This window comes from Triturus cristatus, chromosome 7, assembly GCF_964204655.1.
Source record: "Triturus cristatus chromosome 7, aTriCri1.1, whole genome shotgun sequence".
NCBI classification, from domain to species: Eukaryota; Metazoa; Chordata; class Amphibia; order Caudata; family Salamandridae; genus Triturus; species Triturus cristatus.
This window is the reverse complement of record NC_140590.1, coordinates 1,692,388,547-1,692,413,433: the sequence shown is the minus strand read 5'-3', so window position 1 is coordinate 1,692,413,433 and position 24,887 is coordinate 1,692,388,547. Positions and strand designations below refer to the sequence as shown.

The 24,887-nt window shown below is 42.0% G+C and overlaps 1 protein-coding gene across 1 annotated transcript in view; it reads right to left on the bottom strand.

The window, feature by feature from the left end:
* The window catches only part of LOC146812776 (uncharacterized), a 38,089-nt gene extending 21,053 nt beyond the window's left edge, over positions 1-17,036 (bottom strand). The window contains exon 1 of the mRNA XM_085615199.1: positions 16,291-17,036. Coding sequence (XP_085471325.1) covers positions 16,291-17,036 — 746 coding nt within the window. The remainder of the gene's footprint in view (positions 1-16,290) is intronic.
* Positions 17,037-24,887: the final 7,851 nt, after the last annotated feature.

Sequence of the window (24,887 nt, the reverse complement as noted above, 5' to 3'; positions counted from 1 at the left end):
TTCCAATTTCCATTGGTGGCGCTGCCTCAACGCTGCTATGAATACATTGTTATAAAGGCAGAAATTAATCATTTCTAGGATCATTTATGTCTGTTCCAGAAGACTCAATGAATGTGATATCAAAAGGAATTCGCTTACTTTCATGCCATCTTTATGATTGATGGACATATATAAGGAGACAACATATATATATATATATATATATATATATATATATATATATATATATATATATATATATATATATATATATATATATATATATATATATATATATATATATATTTATAAACACACACACACACATACACACACACAGGATCACCCAACCCCAATCCAAGAGTGAGTCCGCACTCGAAGGTAGGATGTGATAAACCCATTTCTTGAATCAAGTCTCCTTGGGCATTTCAACAGAACAGAGAAGCGTTTCGGCTGAATATCAGCCTTTCTTAATCTGACAGGCACTATTTTGTACTACAATTAATACCCATAAAAAAGTAAACGAAGAAAATACTTTATGAAACATTTATGCTGTTATGTGCTTTTTCAGTGTAGAGGCAATATAACTTAGTTAATAAGAAACTCAGTTGTAGAATTATTTTACGTAAAAAACCAAAATGGTTAAAAAGCCAACAATATACTGCAAGTGCCTCTGAGCAGTACTAATCACTTTAAAAATGTGCAGTTTCACCAAAACAGGGAAATTTCTATCAAATGACCTTCCCGTAGGAAAGAAAGATGCAGTCTAGTCTTTCCCCTGGGGCGGGGTAGGCAGAACAAAAGTAATTCAACGCAGGCGATTGAGGGGCGGGAGGCGAGGAGGCTCCAGGGCAGGTGGAGGAGGGAGACGCACCTGCCTCCCAGCCCGTCTAGAGGGTAATGAGCTGCCCGTCCCCGGAGACACAGAGGAGGCAACGGGCAACAAGGGATAATACCGCTGAGCAGGGCACGCGCCCAACGTATAGGTGACAAGGGCAGCCTGGGCACACGCAGTGGGCAGCCAAAAGGGGCACAGGAAGTGCATGACCCGCCCCCACCACTACAGATAGCAAGGAGGAAGCACATGGGCCAGGGGCAAAGAGCCCCACCCTTAAAAAATTGAAAGACTCGGGTGGGGCACAACAGGACAGGGATAAGGGGCACCATGTGGATACCGGTGCAAGGGATACCAAAGGCCAGAGACGCAAAAAAACCAGATGGGCAAACACAGACATTGAGGCACAAATCAGGGAACAGCGCCACCTGGTACAGGAGACAGAGGCACGCTGGTTTGCCATGTGCAAGGCCCGAGAGAAAGAGGAAGCAGCCAAAGCGAAAGCTGAGAAAATGAAAGCCGGGAAGGAACAGGCAGCCAGGCCAGAGACAGGGGCCACAGGGCAGGGGACAGTGGGTTTGGGTGCCAGCAAGTGGGGGTCAAGGGGAGGATACTGGGCAAGTTCCTGCGGCCCATGCGTAAGGTGATGCATGGGACACCCTTGGTTGGCACCGCCGGGGGGGACGGGCAAAGGTAGGGTCGGAGGCAGATGCGGACAGAAGGAAGATGATGACAGCGGGGTGCACCACGGCCTCGAGATGTTGGCAGGAAGGCATGTGGGGCTACGGCGGCCAACCCTACGTTGAGAGAGAGGGCTCATTGCAGCAGAAGTATCAGAGACGGCATTTGGAACGAAAATTAATGTGGGGGTGATGGAGAGAAAGAAGAGTGCTGTGGACGGGGTGCAGAGTATGCAGTGGAGGATGAGTTGCTGTTGGATTATGATAGTGATGAGTGTGAGGAGGGTGAGTTGCGTAAGGAAGAAGGGGTAGCCCAGGCCGTGCCCCATAGCTCCAGTGAATGGCAGGCAACACGTTCTCCAGTTACTATCTTACAGCACTCAAGTGCGGACACCACAAGGGCAAAGGAAAGGAGAAGAGCAACAGAGGAGAATGCAAAGCAGATGGACGGCGACTGAGCCATTGCCTTCAGGTACGGGTGAATGGTGGTCAACTTGGGAACATGGGGACGGGCGGAAAGCGAAACCGGCAAGAAAGTCATTGGGGGTCGGGGATGGAGAAGTCAATTTAAAGAAAGATAAAAAGAAAGAAGCTTCATGCATCAAGGCATCGCGCAAACGTGTGAGTGGAAAGAAGCAGAAGGATAAGAAACGGTGTCAGTAGATAGTTCATCGGAAACATAAGGACAAAGGTGACACGGACTCAAACTACGGCAAGCATAAAAAGAAATTACTGTATATGTGCCTAGCGATGCCCCTTGGGTCTCATCTGCCTGAGAAGACAAAAAACAGGATATGGAGGCACGAATATGTTGATGTATTCAAGCTACTACATAGGAACATACAGGCTAAAGAAGGGTCGAAAGAGGAAGAATGGGAACTTACGAGGTGGCCTAGAATGCCGATTAATATGGAGAACTGGATGTCAGCTTTTACTGTGAGAGACATGGGGACAGGGCAATAGCGCTGCTAAAATGCATGGACAAAAACAGGAAGGCCCAAATACACTTTCAGGGCTTCACATGGCTCAGCAATGACGAAGAGTTTAGTGCACTAGTGATCCTGAAACTGGACAAACCATGGGGGGAAGCCAACTCAGGACTTTGGATGCAGTGGATGTCATCCACGCCATCAGCGGCATCCACACATACGGCTAGCAGTTTGTCAATTACTTACCGGCCTTTTCACCTTAAGCAAGCCCTGCAGGGGGCAGGTTACATCCCAAAACCAGCGGGAACCAATGTTGGGGCATGCTGGAATTATAATAAAGGTTACTGTTCCTGGCACCCATGCAAATTCAAACACAAGTGCTCGAAATGTGGGGGGAGGCACACCATCACTAAATGTTTCACCCTGGCCATCCCTGCAGAATAATGGAAGAACAATGGAAGGGTGCCCGGGAGAGAGGGCAATAGGGACAACCTGTGACAAAAGGCAACTACTCCCATTAAGCTGGAAGCATTGAAGCCTTGGCTGGCGATATATCAGCAACGCGGGGATGCATTGCGGCTGGAATGGGGTTTTACAGAGGGTTTTCGGCTTGGGTACCAGGGACCTAAGAGGCAGAGATGGGCTGACAATTTGCGGTCAGCCAAGGAATTCCCAGAAGTGGTAGCACATAAATTGGACAAAGAAGTAAAAGGGGAGAGTAGCAGGTCCTTATGCAGTTTGGCCCATGGCAGATTTGATGGGTTCACCTCTGGGGGTGGTACGAAAGAAAACGGAAGGGGAGTTTCAGCTCATTCATCACCTATCATTGCCCGAAGGGGAGTCGGTGAATGATTACATTGCAGAGGTGGATACTAAGGTGTTGTATGCGTCAGTGGATGATGCAGTGGCCCTAGTGAGGAGTTGTGGTCAGGGGGCCAATCTGGCAAAGTACAATATCAAGTCAGCATTTTTGGCTACTCCCCAAACACCCCAAACACCCGAGGATTTTCCGTTGTTGCGCATGCAGTTCGATGGTTTCATATATGTGGACAAGGTTTTGCTAATGGGCTGCGCTATCTCGTGTGCACTGTTCAAGGCGTTCAGTACTTTTTTGCAGTGGGTTTTTACATGATCCAGTGGCCACAAGTTTGTGTCACACAATCTAGATAATTTCTTATTTGTGGGCAGTAGAAACTCTAAGTGCCTGAGGCCATTGAAACATTTTCAACAGATGGCTGAGGACTTTGGGGTGCCGTTGGCACCTGAGAAAACCGAGGGTCCAAAGATGGTTTAAACATTCTTGGGTATTGAATTGTCGGCAAGGTTACCACTGGTTTCCACAGGTCAAAGTGGAAGAGATTCAGGCGTTCTTGCTCGAGGTGATGGGTGAGAGAAAGATTGAGCTGCGGAAGGTGCTGAAACTACTGGGATTCCTAAATTTTGCATGCAGGGTGGTGCTAGAGGGGCAAACTTTTTGTCGGCAGCTGGTCATGGCCATGTCCTGGGCAACTTTACCGCAACACAGGGTCAGAATTTCTACGGCAGTCAGGGCAGATTTGGCCGTGTGGAGGACTTTTTTGACTGATTTCAATGGTTGTGCCCATGAAGTTTTTGGATGACATTTCAGTTTGGAAAATACAGATTTTCTCTATGCTGCAGGCGCACATGGTTTTGGGCTTTTCTGGGATGGTCGTTGGTGAGCTGAGTGTTGGCCAGAACACTGGGGGCGTCAAGGGTGCAGCGTTGACTTTTTGGAATTCTTTCATTTGATCGTGGTGCTGCATCTGTGGGGAGGGGAGTTGGCGAACAGATCGGTACTTTTCCATGTAGATAACATGTCTGTGGTTGATCTTGTTAACAGACAGTGTGCTAGGTACTTACGGGTGCTGTGGTTGCTGCGATGTTTTATGTTGATGTGTTTGCATTTGAATATTGTGTTCAGGGCACGTCATGTCCCGGGAGCCCAAAATTACATTGTGGATGCTTTATCTCATTTGCAGTGGCAGCGTTTTCTATCACTGGCAGCTGGAATAGACACAGTCAAGACACCTCTACCGGTTGAGGTCTGGCAGTTGGGCGAATGAGGGTCATCAGCTTGGTGGAGGGAGCTTTAACAGCAACCACAAGGAAGATCTATAGGCTGGCATGGACTGATTTCTGGGCCTTTGAAGGGAATGTGCCAGAGGGAAAGGATCGAGATCCGGATGAGATAAGAAGGAGAGTGTTATGTTTTGTTCTTTTTTGCATTGATAAGGATTTGTTACCCACCACGATTGGGGGGAAATGGTCTGGGGTTTCGTTCTATGGCAAGCTGCATTGGGGTTTTGACCCTGCCGGGGACGAGATCTTGAGTCGGATGACGTCTGCATGGCCACGGAGCATTTGGGGATATGGTTGGGTCGTTCCAGGACAGGGGAAAGTGGGTTTTGCCGAGCGAAGGAGGGATTGCGACAGTGTGCATATATTTAATATGAAGGTGAGTCATGTGTAAAATGTTAATATACTGTGAGAAATAGTACATTTTTTTTAAAACAAAATACCATAGGATATGACTAAAGTAAAAAATGTAAAACTACTGGGGGAAAGTACTAGACACTGGTACAGGGCCAGATTTACAATTCTCAACTCCATACTGTATCAACTTAGGGAAGGTGCTGGACACTGGCAAGGGGGCAGATTTACTATTCCCAACACAGTATTTCATAAAAAAAAATGTATCCAATCCAACCTTGACAAGGAATAACCGTCACATCCAATACCAAATGTGAAAATCTACTTCAACAAAAGTTTTCAAAAACAGTACTAACCATTTTTTCTAGTTTGAATCAGTCAAACAATTACCATTCTTTCATAAAGAAGAAAGAAAATCCAAATTGTTTTTGTTTATAAAAACACTTTTTTAAATGTACAGCATAATTTTTCCTAATACATGATTAAATTTCATATTTAACAAAAAACTGAAAACCTTTATGAAATTCAAATTCAATCATTTCTGAAAAGCAACATACTGAAAATTGAAGAAAAACCATCTCAAATACTCAAAAAAAATCCATCATAGCAAGTTTCTCATTCAAACATTAGTACTGCAATCCAAGAGATAATCCTCTTCACTTTTATTATAAAGCAAAATGATAATGCCAACAGGAAAAAAATTACATTTAGCATATTTTCTCCAACAGATTTCCATCAAATAACAATATTTCTTTCTTTCACATTTTGTAATGCTTTCCACATAATAAAGCACAACATGATATATATTTTCATTGCAAATTATCAACTTCTTTTCTGTCTTTTGGATTATTAATATTAAAAATGCAAGGCAAAATGCATACATCCCTTCTAAAAGAGGACATAAACATCTCACATACTGTGGGTACCTTTATTGTAAAGATAGTCTTACTGAGCACAGGGGTCATTGGAGGTGTGAGGACTATTGCTCAACCCATTGTAAAGGCAGAGATGTTACACTTTGTGACCTTTGTTGAAGAAACAACTCAACATAACCACTCTGCCTCTGCAACAGATTGGGAACAAAAAAATGTTCATCAACTTAAAAGTATTTGGTGCCACCTCCAATAAACCCTGTGTCTCAATATTGAGGTGGGTAGCCCAGAACATGCCCATGCAAGTTGCTAGTAGTATGCCCACGATTCCTAATCTTATTTTAGAAGAATGGTGCAACATCAAAACAGATGAGTAATCCCCAACTAACAACTCCTCATATGTACTCCGATATAAGCATTCTCCTACAGTTAACAGAGACTTTCAACCATTAACCTTTTCTTTGATATGACAAACTCTAAAATGTATACTAATCTTTGCAAAATTTCATAACACAGTTACTCCAGAAAACAGAGCCATTTGGATGATGGATGGATCCTTTTAATCCACAGACCATCTATTCACCCAAATATACACACCACAGGCTAACATTAATCACACTACCATCCCACTTATGTATGGTTTACGACCTGAGGCACAATTCTCATCCTATACTGAATTTTTATCAAATCTAAACTAGTAAACAACAGTCTAAGGAAAATAATAATTGATTTTGAATGACAGATGATAAATACTATTGTTAAACTTTATCACAAATACCCAAAATGCAAGTTTTTTTCATGTTTCACAGGCATATTGGAAAACAAATCCCAAAAACATACTTTGATGAAGATTACATGTCAATCAGTAAATGTCAATTTGAACTAAGAAAATTAAGATGTTTTTGTTTTGTGAGTCCTGATTGCATGGATGACTTCTACACATCAATTATTCAATCAGATTTGTTTTACATGAAACAAGGAAAAAGTGGCACTCCTTTTTAATTATTTTAAACATACATGAATTGGCAATCTTGTTGCAGGGATTCTGTTTAGAAACAGAACTATGCATGGGATCACAGGGCGTCAGAATGTAGGGCCCGATACACAAAAGTAATCTGAGACAAAATCCTAACTTTATGACTTTCGGTATTCACAAAGGGCATATTGGAGTAGTAAAATTAGGATTTTGTCTTAAATTTGTCTTAAGTTTTGGTTTTAAGACAAAATCCTAACTTAAGTTTAACTTAAGTTAAACTTAAGTTTAATTTAGGTTTTTGTCTTAAGTTTTGGTTTTAAGACAAAATCCTAACTTAAAATTTATCTTAAGTTTAATTTAAATTTAAATTAGGATTTTGTCTTGAGTTTGTCTTAAGTTTGGTCTTAAAACAAAATCCTAATTTAAGTATAACTTAAGTTTAATTTAAGATTAATTTAGGATTTTGTCTTAAGTTTTAGTTTTAAGTTGAACTTAAGTTAAACTTAAGTTAAACTTAAGTTCGAATTTTGTCCTAAGACCAAAACTTAAGACAAACGTAAGACAAAATCCTAGCTTAACTTTAACTTAAGTTTAATTTAAGTTAGGATTTTGTCTTAAGACCAAAACTTAAGACAACCTTAAGACAAAATCCTAACTTAAGTTTAACTTAAGTTAAACTTAAGTTTAATTTAGGATTTTGTCCTAAGTTTTGTTTTTAAGACAAATTCCTAACTTAAGTTTATCTTAAATTTAATTTAAGTTTAATTTAGGATTTTGTCTTAAGTTTGTCTTAAGTTTTGGTCTTAAATTGAATTTAAGTTAAACTTAAGTTAGGATTTTGTATTAAGACCAAAACGTTATACAAATTTAAGACAAAATCCTAAATTAAACATAAATTAAATTTAAGTTAGGATTCAGTCTTAAGAACACAACTTAAGACAAACTTAAGACAAAATCCTAACTTTACTACTCCTAAAAGCCTTTTGTGAATACCGAAAGTCGTAAAGTTAGGATTTTGTCTCAGATTACTTTTGTGAATTGGGCCCGTAGGGACTAAGTCATCATACCACATCAGTGCATATGGGCCCATATCTGACTAGTTCATAGTTCCTTAACTTCCCTCCTAACCTTCCCAGAGTAACAGGTAAATTGGAACCCAAGAACACAACTCTCTAGTCCTCAAGGGAACCGTGGAAACAGACTGTCACCTTTTGTTTTCTCACTCATGCATGTACGTAATAAACAAAAGAAAGATAAAAGGAAAATGTACTATATTTATGAAAACTGTTGTGCTTCATCATGAAGCAACTGTGCTGCAATTAGAAAACATACAACTGAGCAGAGTAATCAGCATTACAAGCATACTATATACAATGAAAAGCACTACAATTGCAAATTATATATCTACCTAAGCCTATCCTCACTATGTGAGCACAGTGATATATTAGAGATCTCTGGGATTAGAACCGGCCCCCATACCTGGCATTTGTAGTTACGTGGTCTGCAGCTCAGGTTGTGCAAAGCTAGCGCGTCCGTCGCAGGATCTTTCCCCCCTGCAAGCATCCTCCTCTCTGTTTTCAAATGGCAAGTCTTGCTTTGGATAATAAGAGATGCCTCACTTAAAAACAGCAACTTTTCCTCTGTGTTGTGTCTAATTGCCATGCTATGTTGCTAACCGATCGCAACAAAAACAGGGCACAGTCTTGTTCGACCTTGTACGAAATGTTCAGACTGAGTCCAAGAAAGTAGAGCTGAATAATAAAATCGTGTACATTTTCTAAAATAATATCGCGGCACAAAAACAAATGTGCTGTGTTAACTTGTGCAAAGAAAAGCGGCCTACAATGTGCAGTTAAGCTAAAATAAGGGAGAATTCAGTGGGCCCTAAAGGCAACTCATGACAATCTAAGCAGGTGGGATCACAAGAGCAAACCACATTTTCCAATAAATGGTGAGACTGCTACTCGCAAAACACACAAGATGATGGACAGAATGTTGCACATTGGCAAAACATTCACCCCCAGTCACAGATCTGGGTTTAATCCATCGTTATTTTGCTCACCACGCCACCCCAGTTCAGACATGGCCATATGCAAATCAGTCTTGACCGCTACTCGACCTGCATGGAGGAAGGTGTAAAAACAAACAATGCCATGAAAGGTTGGCTTAAATCCTTGAACAGTTCAATTTGTAAACATCACCCCAATTTGTATTGTTTTCTGAAAATTTAAAAAAAGGAACAAAGTTTTCAGGAAATGAGACAGGCGCAATCATTAACAAGTAGCTTGAGTCCTCGAGTAGTCCAAAAAAGTGAAGGAATATTTGACAGACTATTGGCTTATTATTGTTAATTTTAGAAATGATATTATTTTATATGTAAAACAATACTATTACATAAAGCATAAAAAATGTAATACCCAGGCTGTTTAATTAATACCCGAGTGTTAACACACTTCCCCACCTATTGCCCTATATCCCTTCCATCATTCCATCATTTTTTTTAAATAATTCAATAATTTAATTGAATAAATAAAATTAGATTAATGACAATTTATTACTTTAAAATGAATTGTTTCTTTTAAAAAAAAATGAGTACCCTAGTAATGGAATTAGGTGATTGAGAACGTTGAACACATATTATTTTTCTATTCCTGCATATGTTAGACCAAAGGGACTTGGATGAAGACACTCTGGGACTGATTGGGATGTCGGTCGGTAAGCCTCCGACCGCTCATCGGAGGCTTACCAATTTACAGTAACTCCCATTTGTCTATGGGAACTTGTGCTGTGGCCGGTTTCCGACCGCCGCACAAGCTCCCATAGGGAAATGGGAATTTGTGACCACACCATGTGTGGACGCATCGTAATTGCGGGTTCAGACTGCCTACCCGATGTCGGTCCAAAACTGCAAAGATGTCGGTCAGAGGCATCTCTGACCGACATCATAATCAGGCCCTTTGTGTCTCTTTAGGTGTGAGGCACTTTGAGGTGACCTACAAAATACTACAATATGATACCAGTCCCCTTATAGTCTTTGGTCGCAGTCACTATTTATATGCAGTTTGGCTACTAAGGAAGAGGGCAGGCCTTACATTGTGATTCCTTTATATTTTCCAACTGGAACTGTTTAACACTCTTTTTGCTGATTAACCTTTCCTGTGTTGATATGTACAAAATAGTGGAGCTCCATAATTATTCACTTTGCACTTTACCTTACTATTTGCTTCTTTTGGACTATCCTGGCTTATGTCTAACCTAAACTGTGATTTTAGGATATTTATAGGTGTTTTATTTTAGTTGTTTTTAACGTACATGTTAAAGAAAATGTATTTTATAAATATTTAAATGTGACAACCATTTCATTGTGATGTTTGATAAGTTTTATGTGCTAATTCCCAAAAGAAACTTAGATGATTGTTTAATTGAGCACCCATTTATTTAAATTGATACCTAAGTAATAAAACACTTTCCCCATCCAATCCCTTGCATCCTGTTTCTAAAACGTATTATTCTTATCTCTACAAATTGTAATAAAATTGTTTATTTCTTTCCCTATTGAAATATTGCTAAAATGTTCTTACAAATTGATACTTACGATTTTTAACTTCACAACTAAGGGGCCGATTACGATGCTATTCGGAAGCCTCCGTCTGATGGTCGGAGCCTTCCGAATCGCATTGTAATCGGCTGCTCAGATTAATTTACGACCGCCTCTTTATGGTGTAGGTGGTCGTAGATTAATCCGACCGGTCATTCCAGATGGCTTCTGATGGGTTCGGAGAGCCCATCCGCCAGTCGGAATGCTGTCAGTAATCTGAAGGGCGGGCCTTTCTGCTCTTGAGTTAACAATGATGGTTTTCGACATGGCTTGCATGCCAGTCTGTCCGACATGGAAACCATGCTGGACAACGTCTTTGGCGGCCCCAAGCAGGTCCCCCTTTGGTACACGTTCTCCGGTTGAAGGCCGATGGGGCATGATCCCTGCAGGGTGCAGGGACGAACCGCACCTCTCATTTGACAGGTTTCCGGACGGAATGCATGCTCCCATTGTAAAATATAGGAATGCGACCGAACAGTGTTTGGTCGCATAATATGGCTGGTCGGGACCGACGACTGGGTGTCGGTTGGCCCCATGACCGATGTGGTGTCAGGCGGACGGGATTCTGCCCGACATTGTAATCAGCCTCTAAATATAAAGTATACATATATATATATATATATGTATATATATATATATATTGCAAGATTCGTCTCCAACTCCCACGTCACCTCGGAAAGACGAACACAGACCCAAAATCAGTGCAGAAGTTTATGTTTATTTCATTTCACCCAGCACTGCCGCCATTACGCGTTTCGGCCTGCAAAGAGGCCTTGATCACATGATATATATATATATATATATATATATATATATATATATATATATATATATATATATATATCACCTACTGGCGGTCGCCAGTAGGTAGTTATAGTTAGGACCCCTTTTCCATAGGAAATCCGCAACATTCTATTTTGAATAACTTTGGCGCCGGTCGACGAATCCTCGCGAATTTCTCAAAATAGGTGGGGCGCTACGCTCCGCTCCTACCCTGAAAGTCTCGGGGGGATTCGTCAAGCGGGGGCTGAGATAAAAGGGGGGTCCCAAAACGCGTTTTTCCCATGCATTTTTCCATAGGACCTTTAGACAGGGCTACAGCCCGAACGGCTGAACAGAATTACTAGAAATTTGGCAGAGAGGTAGTCCTCAGGTCAAGGAAGTGCCTTTTGTAGGTTTGGTGTAAATCTGTTCAGTAGATTCTGAGAAAATAGCCTTTAAATCAATATATATATCTGAGCCAGCTTACGGTACGCTTACCGTAAGCTTACCGTACGCGTACGGTGGCGTGCGCGAGCGCGATTCTGATTGGCTGTTACATCTAAGTAAACATTCGAATCGGTCGAAACCAGGAAGCGGCGGCCGCCATTTTCTCTCTCGCACTCTGAGGGGGGGGCAGTAAATAAAGGCAAAAAACATATAAAGGGGCTGTTTAGACAGCGCCCATGCACATAGCCATGTTAGTTGAGTCCTCAAAGGCCAAAAACGGTAAATTTTTATTTTTTGAAAATTTCGCCGATTACGCTTACCGTACGCGTACGGTGCGCTTACGCTAAAAATTTTAATTAAAAAAAAAAAAACTCTCTGTGCATGGCATATTATTGTCATCACTTACAAATTAAATTTAACAGATTACCTATCACAAGGAAGCGCATAATATGTCCTCCATGTGCGCACGGTGCGTAACGTGGGCACGCGGTGCGCGTAGCGCACTGCGTGCCCACCTTGCGTGTACGGCACTAACTGCGTAAAGTGGGCGCGCGGTGCGCGAAGCGCACCGCGCACGGAACGAACTGCGTTAAGTGGGCGTGCACGCCACGAATGGCGTAAAGTAACTTAGCATTTAAAAAACCGTACAAATTCACTGAAAAAACCATAGGTTTCACACACGTTATAGTTAGGAATTAGCATTTAAAAAACCTTGCAAATTCACTGAAAAAACCATAGGTTTCAGACATGTTATAGTTAGCGGAAATTTTACTGATAAAAAACCAATGAAATTCCCCCGTTATAGTTAGTGCAGGCAACTATAACTCACGCGACCGCAATCTTCTGCTGATGACATATGTGTCTTTATGAAAAAAAAATATTTCTAATATATGTATAGCTAAAAATTTATGGAAGAAGACATGGGCAAATAAGTGTCTAAATACAGTATTAGCATCAGCAGAGGATTGCGGTCGCGTGAGTTATAGTTGCCTGCACTAACTATAACGGGGGAATTTCATTGGTTTTTTATCAGTAAAATTTCCGCTAACTATAACATGTCTGAAACCTATGGTCTTTTCAGTGAATATATATATATATATTATCTACTGGCGGTCGCCAGTAGATAGTTATAGTTAGGACCGTGTTTCCATAGGAAATCAAAACTAATGGGGTGCTCTGTTCAGCTCCTACCCTGAAAGTCTCGGGGTGATTTGTCAAGCGGGGGCCGAGCAAAAAGGGGGGTCCCAAAACGCGTTTTCCCATGCATTTTTCCATAGGACCTTTAGACACAGCTACAGCCCGAACGGCTGAACAGAATTACTTGAAATTTGGCAGAGAGGTAGCCATAAGGTCAAGGAAGTGCCTTTTGCAGGTCTGGTGTAAATCTGTTCAGTATTTCCTGAGAAAATAGCATTTAAAAGCATATCAATATCTATACGCGCGCAGGGTGCGCGCACCGTGCGAGCACCCTAACGTGCGCGAGCGTAATTCTGATTGGTGGTTACATGTTAGTCAACGTTCGAATCGGTCGAAATCAGGAAGTGTCGGCCGCCATTTTGTTTGTTTTCAGTGCGAGAGTGAAAAAGGAAGGTGGCGAACGTGAAAAGGGGGCAGGGTAGAGAGTTCCTGACCCCCTAGCCTTTGTCAGGGGGTCCCTGAAGGACCACGAAGGCAGAATTTATTATTTTTTTTAAATCGCGGGGGTGTGCGCACCGTGCGCGCACGGTGAAAAAAAAACATTTAATACGTAGTTTATTGTAAAATAAATATATAAAAAAAATAATAATACATAAATAAATTAGCATTTAAAAAACTGTACAAATTCACTGAAAAAACCATAGGTTTCACACACGTTATAGTTAGGAATTAGCATTTAAAAAACCTTGCAAATTCACTTAAAAAAACATAGATTTCACACATGTTATAGTTAGGTGGATATTTCACTCGTAAAAAACCAATGAAATTCCCCCGTTATAGTTAGTTCAGATAACTTTAACTCGCGCGACCGCCACTCTATCACAAGGATGATGTCATCAGTGATGTCATGAGTGATGCCACTGACCATGTCATGAGTGATGTAATATGTGACGTCATGAGCAGTGGATTGCGGGCGCGCGAGTTATAGTTATCTGAACTAACTATAACGGGGGAATTTCATTGGTTTTTTACGAGTGAAATATCCACCTAACTATAACATGTGTGAAACCTATGGTTTTTTAAGTGAATATATATATATATATGATACCAGCCTGACAGCGTCCAGACAAACAGGCACCGACTCCGTGAGTAATTTCAGCAAAGAAAAGGTTTTATTTCCAACGTAAAGGCACAGACGCGTTTCGGCGGACACAGCCGCCTTGTTCACTGCATCCAGTTCTAAAGTTATTTGACATGATTAAATAGTCATAAGGTTGCACTTTTTCTAAATGATTGTCATGGTAACCAACATCAGAATAAAGAATAGACATAGTGAAAAGCCTGTTGAGCTTGGTTGTTATAGCAACCAAACAGACGACTTACATTTGTTATCTATGTAACATTCAAATAGATAACATAAAAGGGAATACAAAACGGTAAAAAATGAAAGTAAAAATCTATACTAGGGTTAAATTGTCACCCAATAGTAGCGAAAGAAAAAAAGAAGTAGGAAAAGGATTAGAACATAAGGTAATCATATTTTTCACCCTCTGGTTTTTTAACATTGTGTTGGTTACCTAAATACATGTCAAATGTGAAAGAGCCCAAAGTGAGGGATTATAAGTACAATACTAGAATTAGTGTGCACAAAGGGGGTATATCTATATGGGTTTTATGGTCGAATACCATAAGACGCTCAAAGAAATGAATGTGTGTGAGCAAATGTAATAGTGTCAGTGAAAGACTCGTTAGTCAGAAAAGGGATAAAGCACATGTGGGCAGAGAACTGACCATACTAACCCACTGTGCACGGTTAATGGAAAGTTGTATTATGGGCAAGTATTCGTAGTAAAAATGAAAAAGTGAACTCTATGGGTGTGCCAACGTTATTAAAAAAGAGTGTGCAAGAACTGAGCGCTAGGAGGAATGGATCATAGAGAACAGAGAGGGTGTTTGACAAATTACAGATGAACACTGAGAGCTTCATCGGCATTCATCCCATGTGGGATTTTGGAATTGAGGAGGAGGATGTACCTTGATTCCAATCTCCTGAGTGCCAATTGCCTATTTCCTCCCCTGGGATTTTTGGGAACATTGTCAATGACAAAATAGGAAAGTTCTTGGGCTCTGCCTGCATGTAGTGAATTTATGTGTCTGGCAACAGGGTATGTTTGGTCATTGTGCACGATGGCTCTCAGGTGTTGCAGAATTCGGACATGTACTGGATGGATGGTGCTACCTACATAGTTTTTACCACAGGTGCAAGATAGGACATACACGGCAAAATCAGTTTTGCAATTAAAACTCCCTCTTATTTCAAAAGGTGTGTTTCTGAAAGGCATGTGGACCAGTTTGGTATTTTTTCCATGTTTGCATGCTTTACATTTACTGCATTTCGTAAATCCCTTGGGTGTTTGGAACCAGTTAGGTTTTTTAGTGATAACAGGTGCGTTGCGCACAAGTTCATGACGCATAGATTTAGCACGTCTGAAACTGATTAAAGGGGTTTTAGAGCATGTTGGTCCTAAGATAGGGTCATTCCTTATATTGTTCCAATGTTTATACAGGATTTTGCTTAGTGAAGTGTGGTATGCATTAAACCCTGTGATTAATCTGGGCATGTCTGTTTTAGTGGTTTCATGCTTAGCCTGATTTTTGTTTTTATTTTTATTTATTTTAGCAAAGAGGAGTTCTTCTCTAGTGATTTTCTCACTCCTAGTTCTGGCATTGTTAAGGGTTTGTGTGTCATATCCCCTACTTTGCAGTCTGTTGAAGAGATCATTGGTGGATTTGTTTAGACCCTCTTCTGTGCTGCAGTTACGCTTCATTCTTAAGCATTCTGCATAGGGGATGCCTTTTTTGACACTGTCATGATGGAAACTATTAGCATGCAAAATCGCGTTGCCTGATGTAGGTTTCCTATATGTTCTTGTTTGAATCCTGCCTTGGTTAACATATAGTTCTATGTCCAAGAATTGTATAAGTTCCTTACTTGTATGGCTTGTAAACGAGAGATTGAGAGTGTTATTGTTTAAGTCTTGTGCAAACTTAACTGCACTTTCCTGAGTACCTTGCCATATAACAAAAATGTCATCTATGTACCTAGCATAGATGACAACATTTTATTCCATTTCAAAGCTGTGTGTTGACATGAGTACTTGCTCCTCCCACCAGCCCATATGCAAATTCGCATAGCTGGGGGCGAAGCAAGTACCCATGGCTGTGCCCTGTAATTGTCTGTAAGATAATTTGTCAAATACAAAGACATTGTTCTCCAGGCACCACTCGGCCATTTGTAGCAGCATGGATGTGTGTTTGTGTAAGTGTATGGGTCTTTTGTTGAGGTAGTACTCAAGTGCATGTAAACCATCCCTATGTCTAATGCTTGTGTATAACGAGCATACATCCATAGTCATGAAAACATAATTTTCCTGCCATTTTACATCGTACATTTTGGACAAGAAATCGCCTGTGTCTTTGGTGTAGGAGGGTAAGTCACATACAAAAGGCTGGAGAAAAAAGTCAATGAAACGAGAGGTGTTTTCAAACAATCCGCCAATGGCAGATATAATAGGTCTGCCTGGTGGGTCGGTAGCGTTCTTGTGTATCTTGGGTATTAAATACAATTGTGGTGTGGTTGGGTAGTCGTTCTTTAGAAAATCAAATTCCAGTTTGGTGAGGAGACCTTGACTTCTCCATTCATACAGGGCTCTGTGGTATCTTTCTTGTATACCTACGATGATAGTTGGTGTAATACGGCTGTAACACTCTCTATCACTCAGTTGTTTCTGAGCCTCCATATTGTATTTGGTTAGTGGCCAAAGGACCACATTACCGCCCTTGTCCGACCAACACACCACAATGTCTTCTCTTTCTTTGATTTTGTTCATAACAGTGTTGTATTCCCTTCTGCTTGCATTGTAGGTTCGGTTAAATTCTTGGCTACTTTTGAGCGCCAAGGACTTGAGGTCTTTGATAACATTATCTACAAAGATGTCGAGGCCATCTCTCGGCATTATGGGAGTGAACACTGATTTGGGTCTGAAAGAAGTTGGTTCATGAGGAAAAGTGTCAATGATGTTCTCGGTTAAATTGATCGTAGCTGATGTTGGAACGCTTTGCTCCTCATTTTGCAATTGCATCATATCCTGTAGGAGTCCTATGTCGGCCACTGTGAGGCCACTATTCGTTTCTCCACCATAACTTTCGTTGGTATCATTTTTGGAGATAGAAAAAAAGTGTTTTTTTAGTTTGAGTTTTCTGACAAAATGAAAAAGGTCGATCCGGGTCTGAGTATAGTCAAAATTGGTTTTATCACAAAAAGATAGTCCTAATGCAAGGATGTTCTGTTCTTGATCTGTAAGCTCCATATTTGTAAGGTTAATTACTGTGTTGGCATTTTCTTTAATAGTGCTTATCTGCACTTGTTTCTTCTGTATTGTTGTTTGTTTGTACTTTTTGTATTTCTGGCCCCATCTTCTGTTTTTTCGCCGCCTTTTTCTCGTTGTTCCATGTTTATATTGCTGTTTTCTTGGCGTGGGGGACGATATATATATCTTGCTCGGTGGGGAAGGTCCAACTTGTGAGCATATATATATTCACTGAAAAAAGCATAGGTTTCAGGAGTGTTATAGTTAGCTAGACTTTGAGAAAGGAGTGCCTTTTAACTCCGAAACGCGTCGGACCTGGTGTTAATAAACACGTATTTGGATTGTGGCCTCGGCTCCAGTGTTCTTTCGTCCTGTGATGGGAAAGTGAGACGCAGTGGTATCGTGTGGAATATATATATATATATATATATATATATATATATATATATATATATATATATCTTGCTCGGTGGGGAAGGTCCAACTTGTGAGCATATATATATTCACTGAAAAAACCATAGGTTTCAGGAGTGTTATAGTTAGCTGGACTTTTCACTTGTACAAAACCATTTGTCATTTGAGATGTCATCAGTGATGTCATGAGTGATGTCACTGACCATGTCATGAGTGATGTAATATGTGACGTCATCAGCAGTGCATTGCGGGCGCGCGAGTTATAGTTAGCTGAACTAACTATAACGGGGGAATTTCAATGGTTTTGTACAAGTGAAAAGTCCAGCTAACTATAACACCCCTGAAAACTATGTTTTTTCAGTGAATTTCTGAGGTTTTTTAAATGCTAATTCCTAACTATAACGTGCCTGAAACCTATGGTTTTTTTCTGTGAATTTCAAAGGTTTTTTAAATGCTAATTTATAACTATGCCTACAGAGATAGGACATGTGAAGAAAGAAGAAAAAATGCACAGAAAGAAAAAAAAGAAATGCAGAAAGAAGCAACAGAAGTCCTCAAAGACGAAGAAAAGTGCAGGAAGAAGGATAACGTGCAGAAAGAACAAAAAGAAGAGCAGAAAGAAGCCTTGTTGCAAAATCATCCTGTACCCTCAACTTTTTCAGACGGATACTGGTGGTAACTGAGTCTTACTAACCAGTCCTAGAGCCAGTGCTATGTTAAAAGACACTTAGAATACAGTGAAAACACCTACATACACTAGGGAACATTATGCGTTGGGGTCCCCCTGTGATTAGCATGACCTCCTCTGTAAGCCCCTAGTATATAATAGGGCAGGGGGATTAAAACTACCTCTTAAAACAGGCCACAGGGCGTTTTTGCACACGTTAACTCAGGCCCCGTCCCCTCCCTTCACCACTGTGTAAACACGCCCTGTGTCCGTTTTTAGTTGGGAGATTAAGTTCATTTGAATCCTGAGGGTCCCTAGGGTCCAACTAGCCCACTAGGTACCTCCAGTAAGTGCCACAGAGCTGCGTTGCAGAGAGGTGTAAAAATTGGCACAGCCAGGACCACCTCTCTGCAATGCAGCTCAGTGGCGCTTACTGGAAGCACTTGGTGGGCTAGTTAGCCCCCAGGGGCCCTCAGTATTGAAGGGAAATTATATCCCCAATTTAAAACGTGCCATAGTGCGTGTTTGCACACGTCACCTCAGGCCCCGTCCCCTCCCTTCACCACTGTGTAAACGCTCCCTGTGGCTGTTCTAAGTTGAGAGAGTAAGTCCCCTTGAATCCTAAGGGTCCCTAGGGTCAAACTAGACCACTAGGAACCTCCAGTAAGCGCCACAGAGCTGCGTTGCAGAGAGGTGTAAAAAGGGGCTTGGCCTCAGAACACCTGTCTGCAGCGCAGCTCCCTGGCGCATACTGGAGATGCCTGTTGGGCTAGTTGGCCCTCAGGGACCCTCAGTATTGAAGAGGAATTAATTCCCCAACTTACAACTCGCCAGGGGGCGCGTTTGCAGAGTGCTTCAAGGAGGGGGCGTGGCCTCCGGCACAATGCCAGTCTTTTATTTATTTTAATTTTTTAAGAAGGGGGGCTGTGTGGTTCCCCTTCTTATTCTAATTTATTGGCCCTGATGACCCCATCCCCCAGGGCCTGTCTCCTAATTATATTTTTTTGACCCCAATCCCCAGGGCCGGCCACTGTTTTTTATTATTTTAAAAAAATATATATTTATAGACACACCTAGGACATGCTGGACAAACCGTACGTACCGATCACCATGACGATTTGAGTGATATTCATTAAAAGGCGACTATGCATACAATGAATCCACGTGGAATGTATTTACACCACTAGTGAAGCTCTGACATGTCTGATGCCCTACCGTGCCTAATCCCGGTAGACACCCTTGTCGTTTATTTATACAAACATGGGTAGCTATTGATGGGCACATTTAATACACATGCACACCAAGCCATTCAAAGGGGATTCGACAAAAATTCGACAAAAACTATGCAAGAAACCCCCCTCACGGTTAATAAAACACACATCCACTGCCAGATGTGTAATACTTTTTATTTTACTCTCTGGAAAGGGGACGAACATCACTTGAGAGTCAAAGCGCGCTCCTGGCAGAGCCCAATGCTAGGTTAAACCCACCATTGCCTGCCGAGTGCCACACACCTCTGTGTTGTATTCCACCAGCTAGTGCATATGCTATGACACTCTCTAGCCCATGTGCACTGTAACACCACCCCGTGAATATGTCATGCCACACTTGTCTTCGCACGGGTTATATTGCCCCATCTAACGTGCCTTCCTCGATGCCTATGTTATAATGCACAGCGCTATGCCATACATATTACAATCTGGGATCCATATCTTTGTCACAGTGCATATGCAACGTTACACTCCCCAGCACATATTTTATATTACAACTTTAGAGACTAGTTAGGTTACACAACACTGCCCTGTGCATATTACACTCCAAGGCGCACATCGCATAGCACGCGCTAGTGCCTGTGCTATCTCGACGCTCTCCAATGAATCTGTCATTGCGCACAATGTATTGCATATTATATTTCACGCCCGGTTCATCTTATATCACACTTTTTGGTGCATAGTTTATACCATACTCTATATCTAGTTTTCATTTTCAATCGTGCTCTCAGGACTATGTTCTACATAACACTGTGTTCACCTACCCTTTTCACGGGCATTACATTTTGCGATAGGGGGTGGAGGGTCAGGGGGTGTTTCTGCCAAGGGAGCCCGGAGTCACAGTCACAAACGTCCTCTTCTTCCTGAATAAAAGTGAGATTATGCTGCATACTTGTTCATATTTTAAGTAGTTCGCACAGACACACGTTTTAAAAACAATAAAGTTCCTAATACCCGCCTTCTCTGAACAGTTAGCTTGCTGCCCCATCCCCCTCCTCCCTATCCTCTGTTGTGTGAATCCATGGACTAGCCTCCTCCCTCCTTCCATGCATGGTCTGATGTGCTGCCACTGCCCTCAATTTAGTATGATGTACCAGTCCACTCCTCCTGCCCTCCATTGCCCAATTCTATGCCCCATCATTGACCTCCTGCTTAAACTCTGTGCTTAGCTTGCTGCCCCTATTCTCCTTCCCCCTAGCCCTCCGATGTCTTTGTGCATGCCCCTGCTCCATCCTTTTTGCCCACCATGTTCCATGGACCTGCCACTCCTATCTACTCTGAGTGTTCTGTTGAGCTGCCACTCCCCTCCCACCTGCCTAAGATTTGTCAGATGACTGTAACCTGTCCCTGCCACCTCCACCCTGCCTGTCCACATGCCATGCCCCTATCCTCTTCCTCCTGTCCTACATGGTCCATTGTACTGCCACACCCTTCTGCCCTCCCTGGTCTGTTGTGCTGCAACTACTCCTCCTGCCTGCCCCGTGTGGTCTGTTGTGAGGCCCCTTCCCCTGAACTTTCTTGTCTGTGCACAGGTCCTGACCCTCCCTTCTATCCTCCATCATCCTTTGTGCATGCCCCTGCACCCTCCTTCTTGCCCATCATAGCCATTGTGCTGCCACTAACCCTCCCACTTGCCATGCATGGTCTTCTGTGCTGCCATGGCCCCTCCCACCCTCCCTGTGTGGTCAGTTAGCTGCCCCTGACCCCCTCCCACCTTCCCTCCATGGTCTGTGTGTATGCCATCACAGTCTCACTGTTGCTCTTCATGGTGTGTCTTGCTTCTAGTGCCCATCCTGCCTGACCTCCATGGCTATCTTGCTGCTCCTGCCCTGCCCCCTTGCCCCCAGCCCTCTGTTTACATGTGCAGACCCCTACTCCCTCCCTCCTGGCTTGTCTGTTCCATTGTAATGCCCCTGATCCGTCCCTCCTGCCCTTTATGGTCTGTTATGCTGCAGCTTTCTCTCCTGTCTGTCCATTATGGTCAGCTAGCTACCATTGCCTCTTGCCCCTCTGTTCTCTGTTGTCCATGTGCATGGTCCTGTCCCCTCCCGCTTGCTTTCTATGGATTGTTGTGCTGCAGTCCCGTCCCGCATGCCCTGTGTGGTGTATTGTGCTGCGGCAAACCCTGATGCCTGCCCTGCAGGGTCAGTTTGGTGCACCTCTCCATGTCCCTCCTGTCCTCTGTTATCCAAGTCCATGTCCCTACCCCATTTCCTTCCATGATCCAATGTACCATACTTGCGAACATTTTGAACTTGGTAAGAGGGGGATTTTGAAAAAAAACTGGGGTATTGATTTTCCCCTTTGAGTTACATTGAAAAAGAGGAGATTGTAGACAGGAGACAGATCAAATAAAGCCCATTTGAGCTTAAAAACATTGGACGTTTCCTGGCTGAATCGGGTCTGTTGGCATGTATGGTTGTACTACCATTGCCTCTTCCTTCTGCCCACAATGGTCTATTACATTGCCACAGCCTCTCTTGCAAGTCCTGTATTGTTGGTTTGTTGCCCCTGCCCCCCTTTCCACTGCCCTCCATAGTCTGTTGTGCTGCCACGGCCCTTCCTGCCTGCTCAGTGTGGTTAAATTGTTGCATTTGCACCCTCCTACCTGCCTTCAATTTTCAGAGTCCGTGCCCCTGGCCTCTGCCTCTCAACAGTATCCTAATGAACAACTAGATTGCTAACATTCTATATTTATTACAAAAGTGTGGAACGCCTGACGTCATCTTGATGTAATCAAAACTGTAATACCTAGAGCATTTCCTTTAGAAATTACATATATGAGAGGGTCTTATTGGCATCAAAATTATGGTTAGTGCTCTAAAAGACTAAAATAAGGACATATTTTCTGAGTTTTCAAATAGCGACAAAGCACTTTTAAATTATTTGTTATCTTTATGTTTTTTTATCCAGTTGACCACTTGATTAAATGTTGCACTTAGGGGAGAGAATGTGGTGTTACTTCCAGAACTGCAGACTTTGCAACTGGGGAACCAGGTTGGAGTTTCTGCTTCAGCTCGACATTCTGTGATTCTGGTCAAATCACTTAGTCTCCCCATGTCTACAACCAAAATGAATTTGTTCTTGTGTGATGTAACCAATGCTCATGTAAAGCACTCCAATACCTGACAAGTCTGCACTATATAACACTGCAAAAACACAAAATAATAAGTGTTTTGCACACTTCTGTCATTGGGCTATATTTGGGCTACATCTGGGTGATTTTGGGCTACATTTGGGCTCTTTTGTCTCCGGTGGCCATTTTGGGAGATTTATTTGTTATGAAGTTTCCTAATTTCCTCATGTACTGCAGTCTCCTCAGTAGGAAATGCTTTCAGTTTTTTACTTTGATTCCATCATGAAGGTATTCAGATATGTCACACATTTGCCATAAATTCTGAAAGTTAGCACTCTAGTTGCTCATTAGATCACTGTAGTAAAACTACTGTTCACCATGGAAGTCTGCTCCTGGTATTAAAAGTGCATGTTTCAGTCTGCATGTCAGAATTTTTTAATGAAATAGAAGAGGATTTGAGAAGTCACTCAAAATGTGCCCTCATTTTCTTTCTTCAGCATTAATCATAATTTATATGGCAAAATGAACCCCCTCATTGTGTTCCTTTTTAAATTAAATGTTTTAAGTGTTACCAGTTTATTCCAATCAAGATGGCTTCAGGTGTGCCATACTTTTGTCATAATGAAGACAGTAAGCACTCTAGTTGTTTTTAAGAACACTCTGGGACATTCTGTCACTGGGCTATACTTGGGCTACATCTGGGTGATATTTGGGCTACATTTGGGCTCTTTTGTCTCTGGTGGCCATCTTGGGAGACTTATTTGTTATGAAGTTTCCTAATTTCCTCATTTACTGCAGTCTCCTCAGTAGGAAATTCTTTCAGTTTTTTACTTTGATTCCATCAAGAAGGCATTCAGATGTGTCACACATTTGCCATAAATTCAGAATGTTAGCACTCTTTTTTCTCATTAGATCACTGTAGTAAAGCTACTGCTCACCAGGGAAAACTGCTGCTGGTATTGAAAGTGCATGTTTCAGTCTGCATGTCAGAATTTTTTAATGAAATAAAAGAGGATTTCAGAAGTCAAAATGTGCCCTAGTTTTTCTTTCTGCAGCACTAATCATACTTGTTATGGAAAATGAACCCCCTCATTTTGTTCCTTTTTAAATTAAATGTTTTAAGAGTTACCACTTTAATCCAAGCAAGATGGCTTCAGGTGTGCCATACGTTTATCATAAGTAGGACTGTTAGCGCTCTAGTTGTTCTTTGGAACACTCTGGGAAGCTGCAGTAGAACACAAAGGAATCAACTGACAGTCTCTGCCCTTGTTGGATGTACATGTTTTACTGAGAATGTCAGACTTCATTCTCACATGACTGAGAAAGATAATGTGAATTTACAGAAAATAAGCTCTCAGTTTAGCTTATAGATCACCTTCCAAACCTCTGTGGGAAAAGCATGAGAAAATATTTTTCTCTCAATCATGATATCCCAGCAGAAGGCTTTTTCACATGGTGAAATCACCTTAGAACATACCACAATTCCTAAAATGAGTATGGTACCATCAACAAATGATTTATAATGTAACTAAAGTCTTAAGTTAAAACCCTCTATTAACTGCAATGCTTTTTAATGAGGTGCTATCATGTATATTGGTCCCGAGATGGCTGCCAACACTTCTTGGATGAAGTGCTGACAGCCAATCAGATCTCAGGATAAGATGTGTGGTTAGGCTCCGCCCACATATATATATGATTTTACTTTTGATTTTCTCAGGAACTACTGAACAGATTGACACCAGACCTGCAAAAGGCACTTCCCTGAGCTGAGGACTACCTCTCTGCCAAATTTCAAGTAATTCTGTTGAGCCGTTCGGGCTGTACCTTGGACTAAAGGTCCCTATGGAAAATTGCATGGGGAAAACGTGTTTTGGGACCCCCCTTTTTTCTCAGCCCCCGAGTGACGAATCCCCCCGAGACTTTCAGGGTAGGAGCGGAGCGGAGCGCCCCACCTATTTTGAAAATTTCGCGAGGATTCGTCAACCGGCGCCAAAGGTATTCCAAATAGAATGTTGCGGATTTCCTATGGAAACGCGGTCCTAACTATAACTATCTACTGGCGACCGCCAGTAGATAATATATATATATATATATATATCCAAATGAAAGGTGCTCGAAGAGTGAAGCGCCTCACACAATGTTGTATTTAAACCTTTATTTGTCGGAAGGCAGCAGGAAATCACAGCGCACTAATCCCTGCATAGTCTTTAAAAGCTTCATGCCAGACGCGTTTCTGGAGCGATTCTCCCTTTCTCAATGGCAAGCTCGTGGGGGAAAGAAACAGCTGCTGTTGATTAGCATGCAATTTTTAAAGTTCGTAATCCCGCCCCAATGGGCGTGTGCATAGAGTGCATTCTGGTTAACGTAGTTTTCAGGTGAGTAGAAATCCTTAAGTGGCAGCAGTAGTGACTCGTACCTTCCAA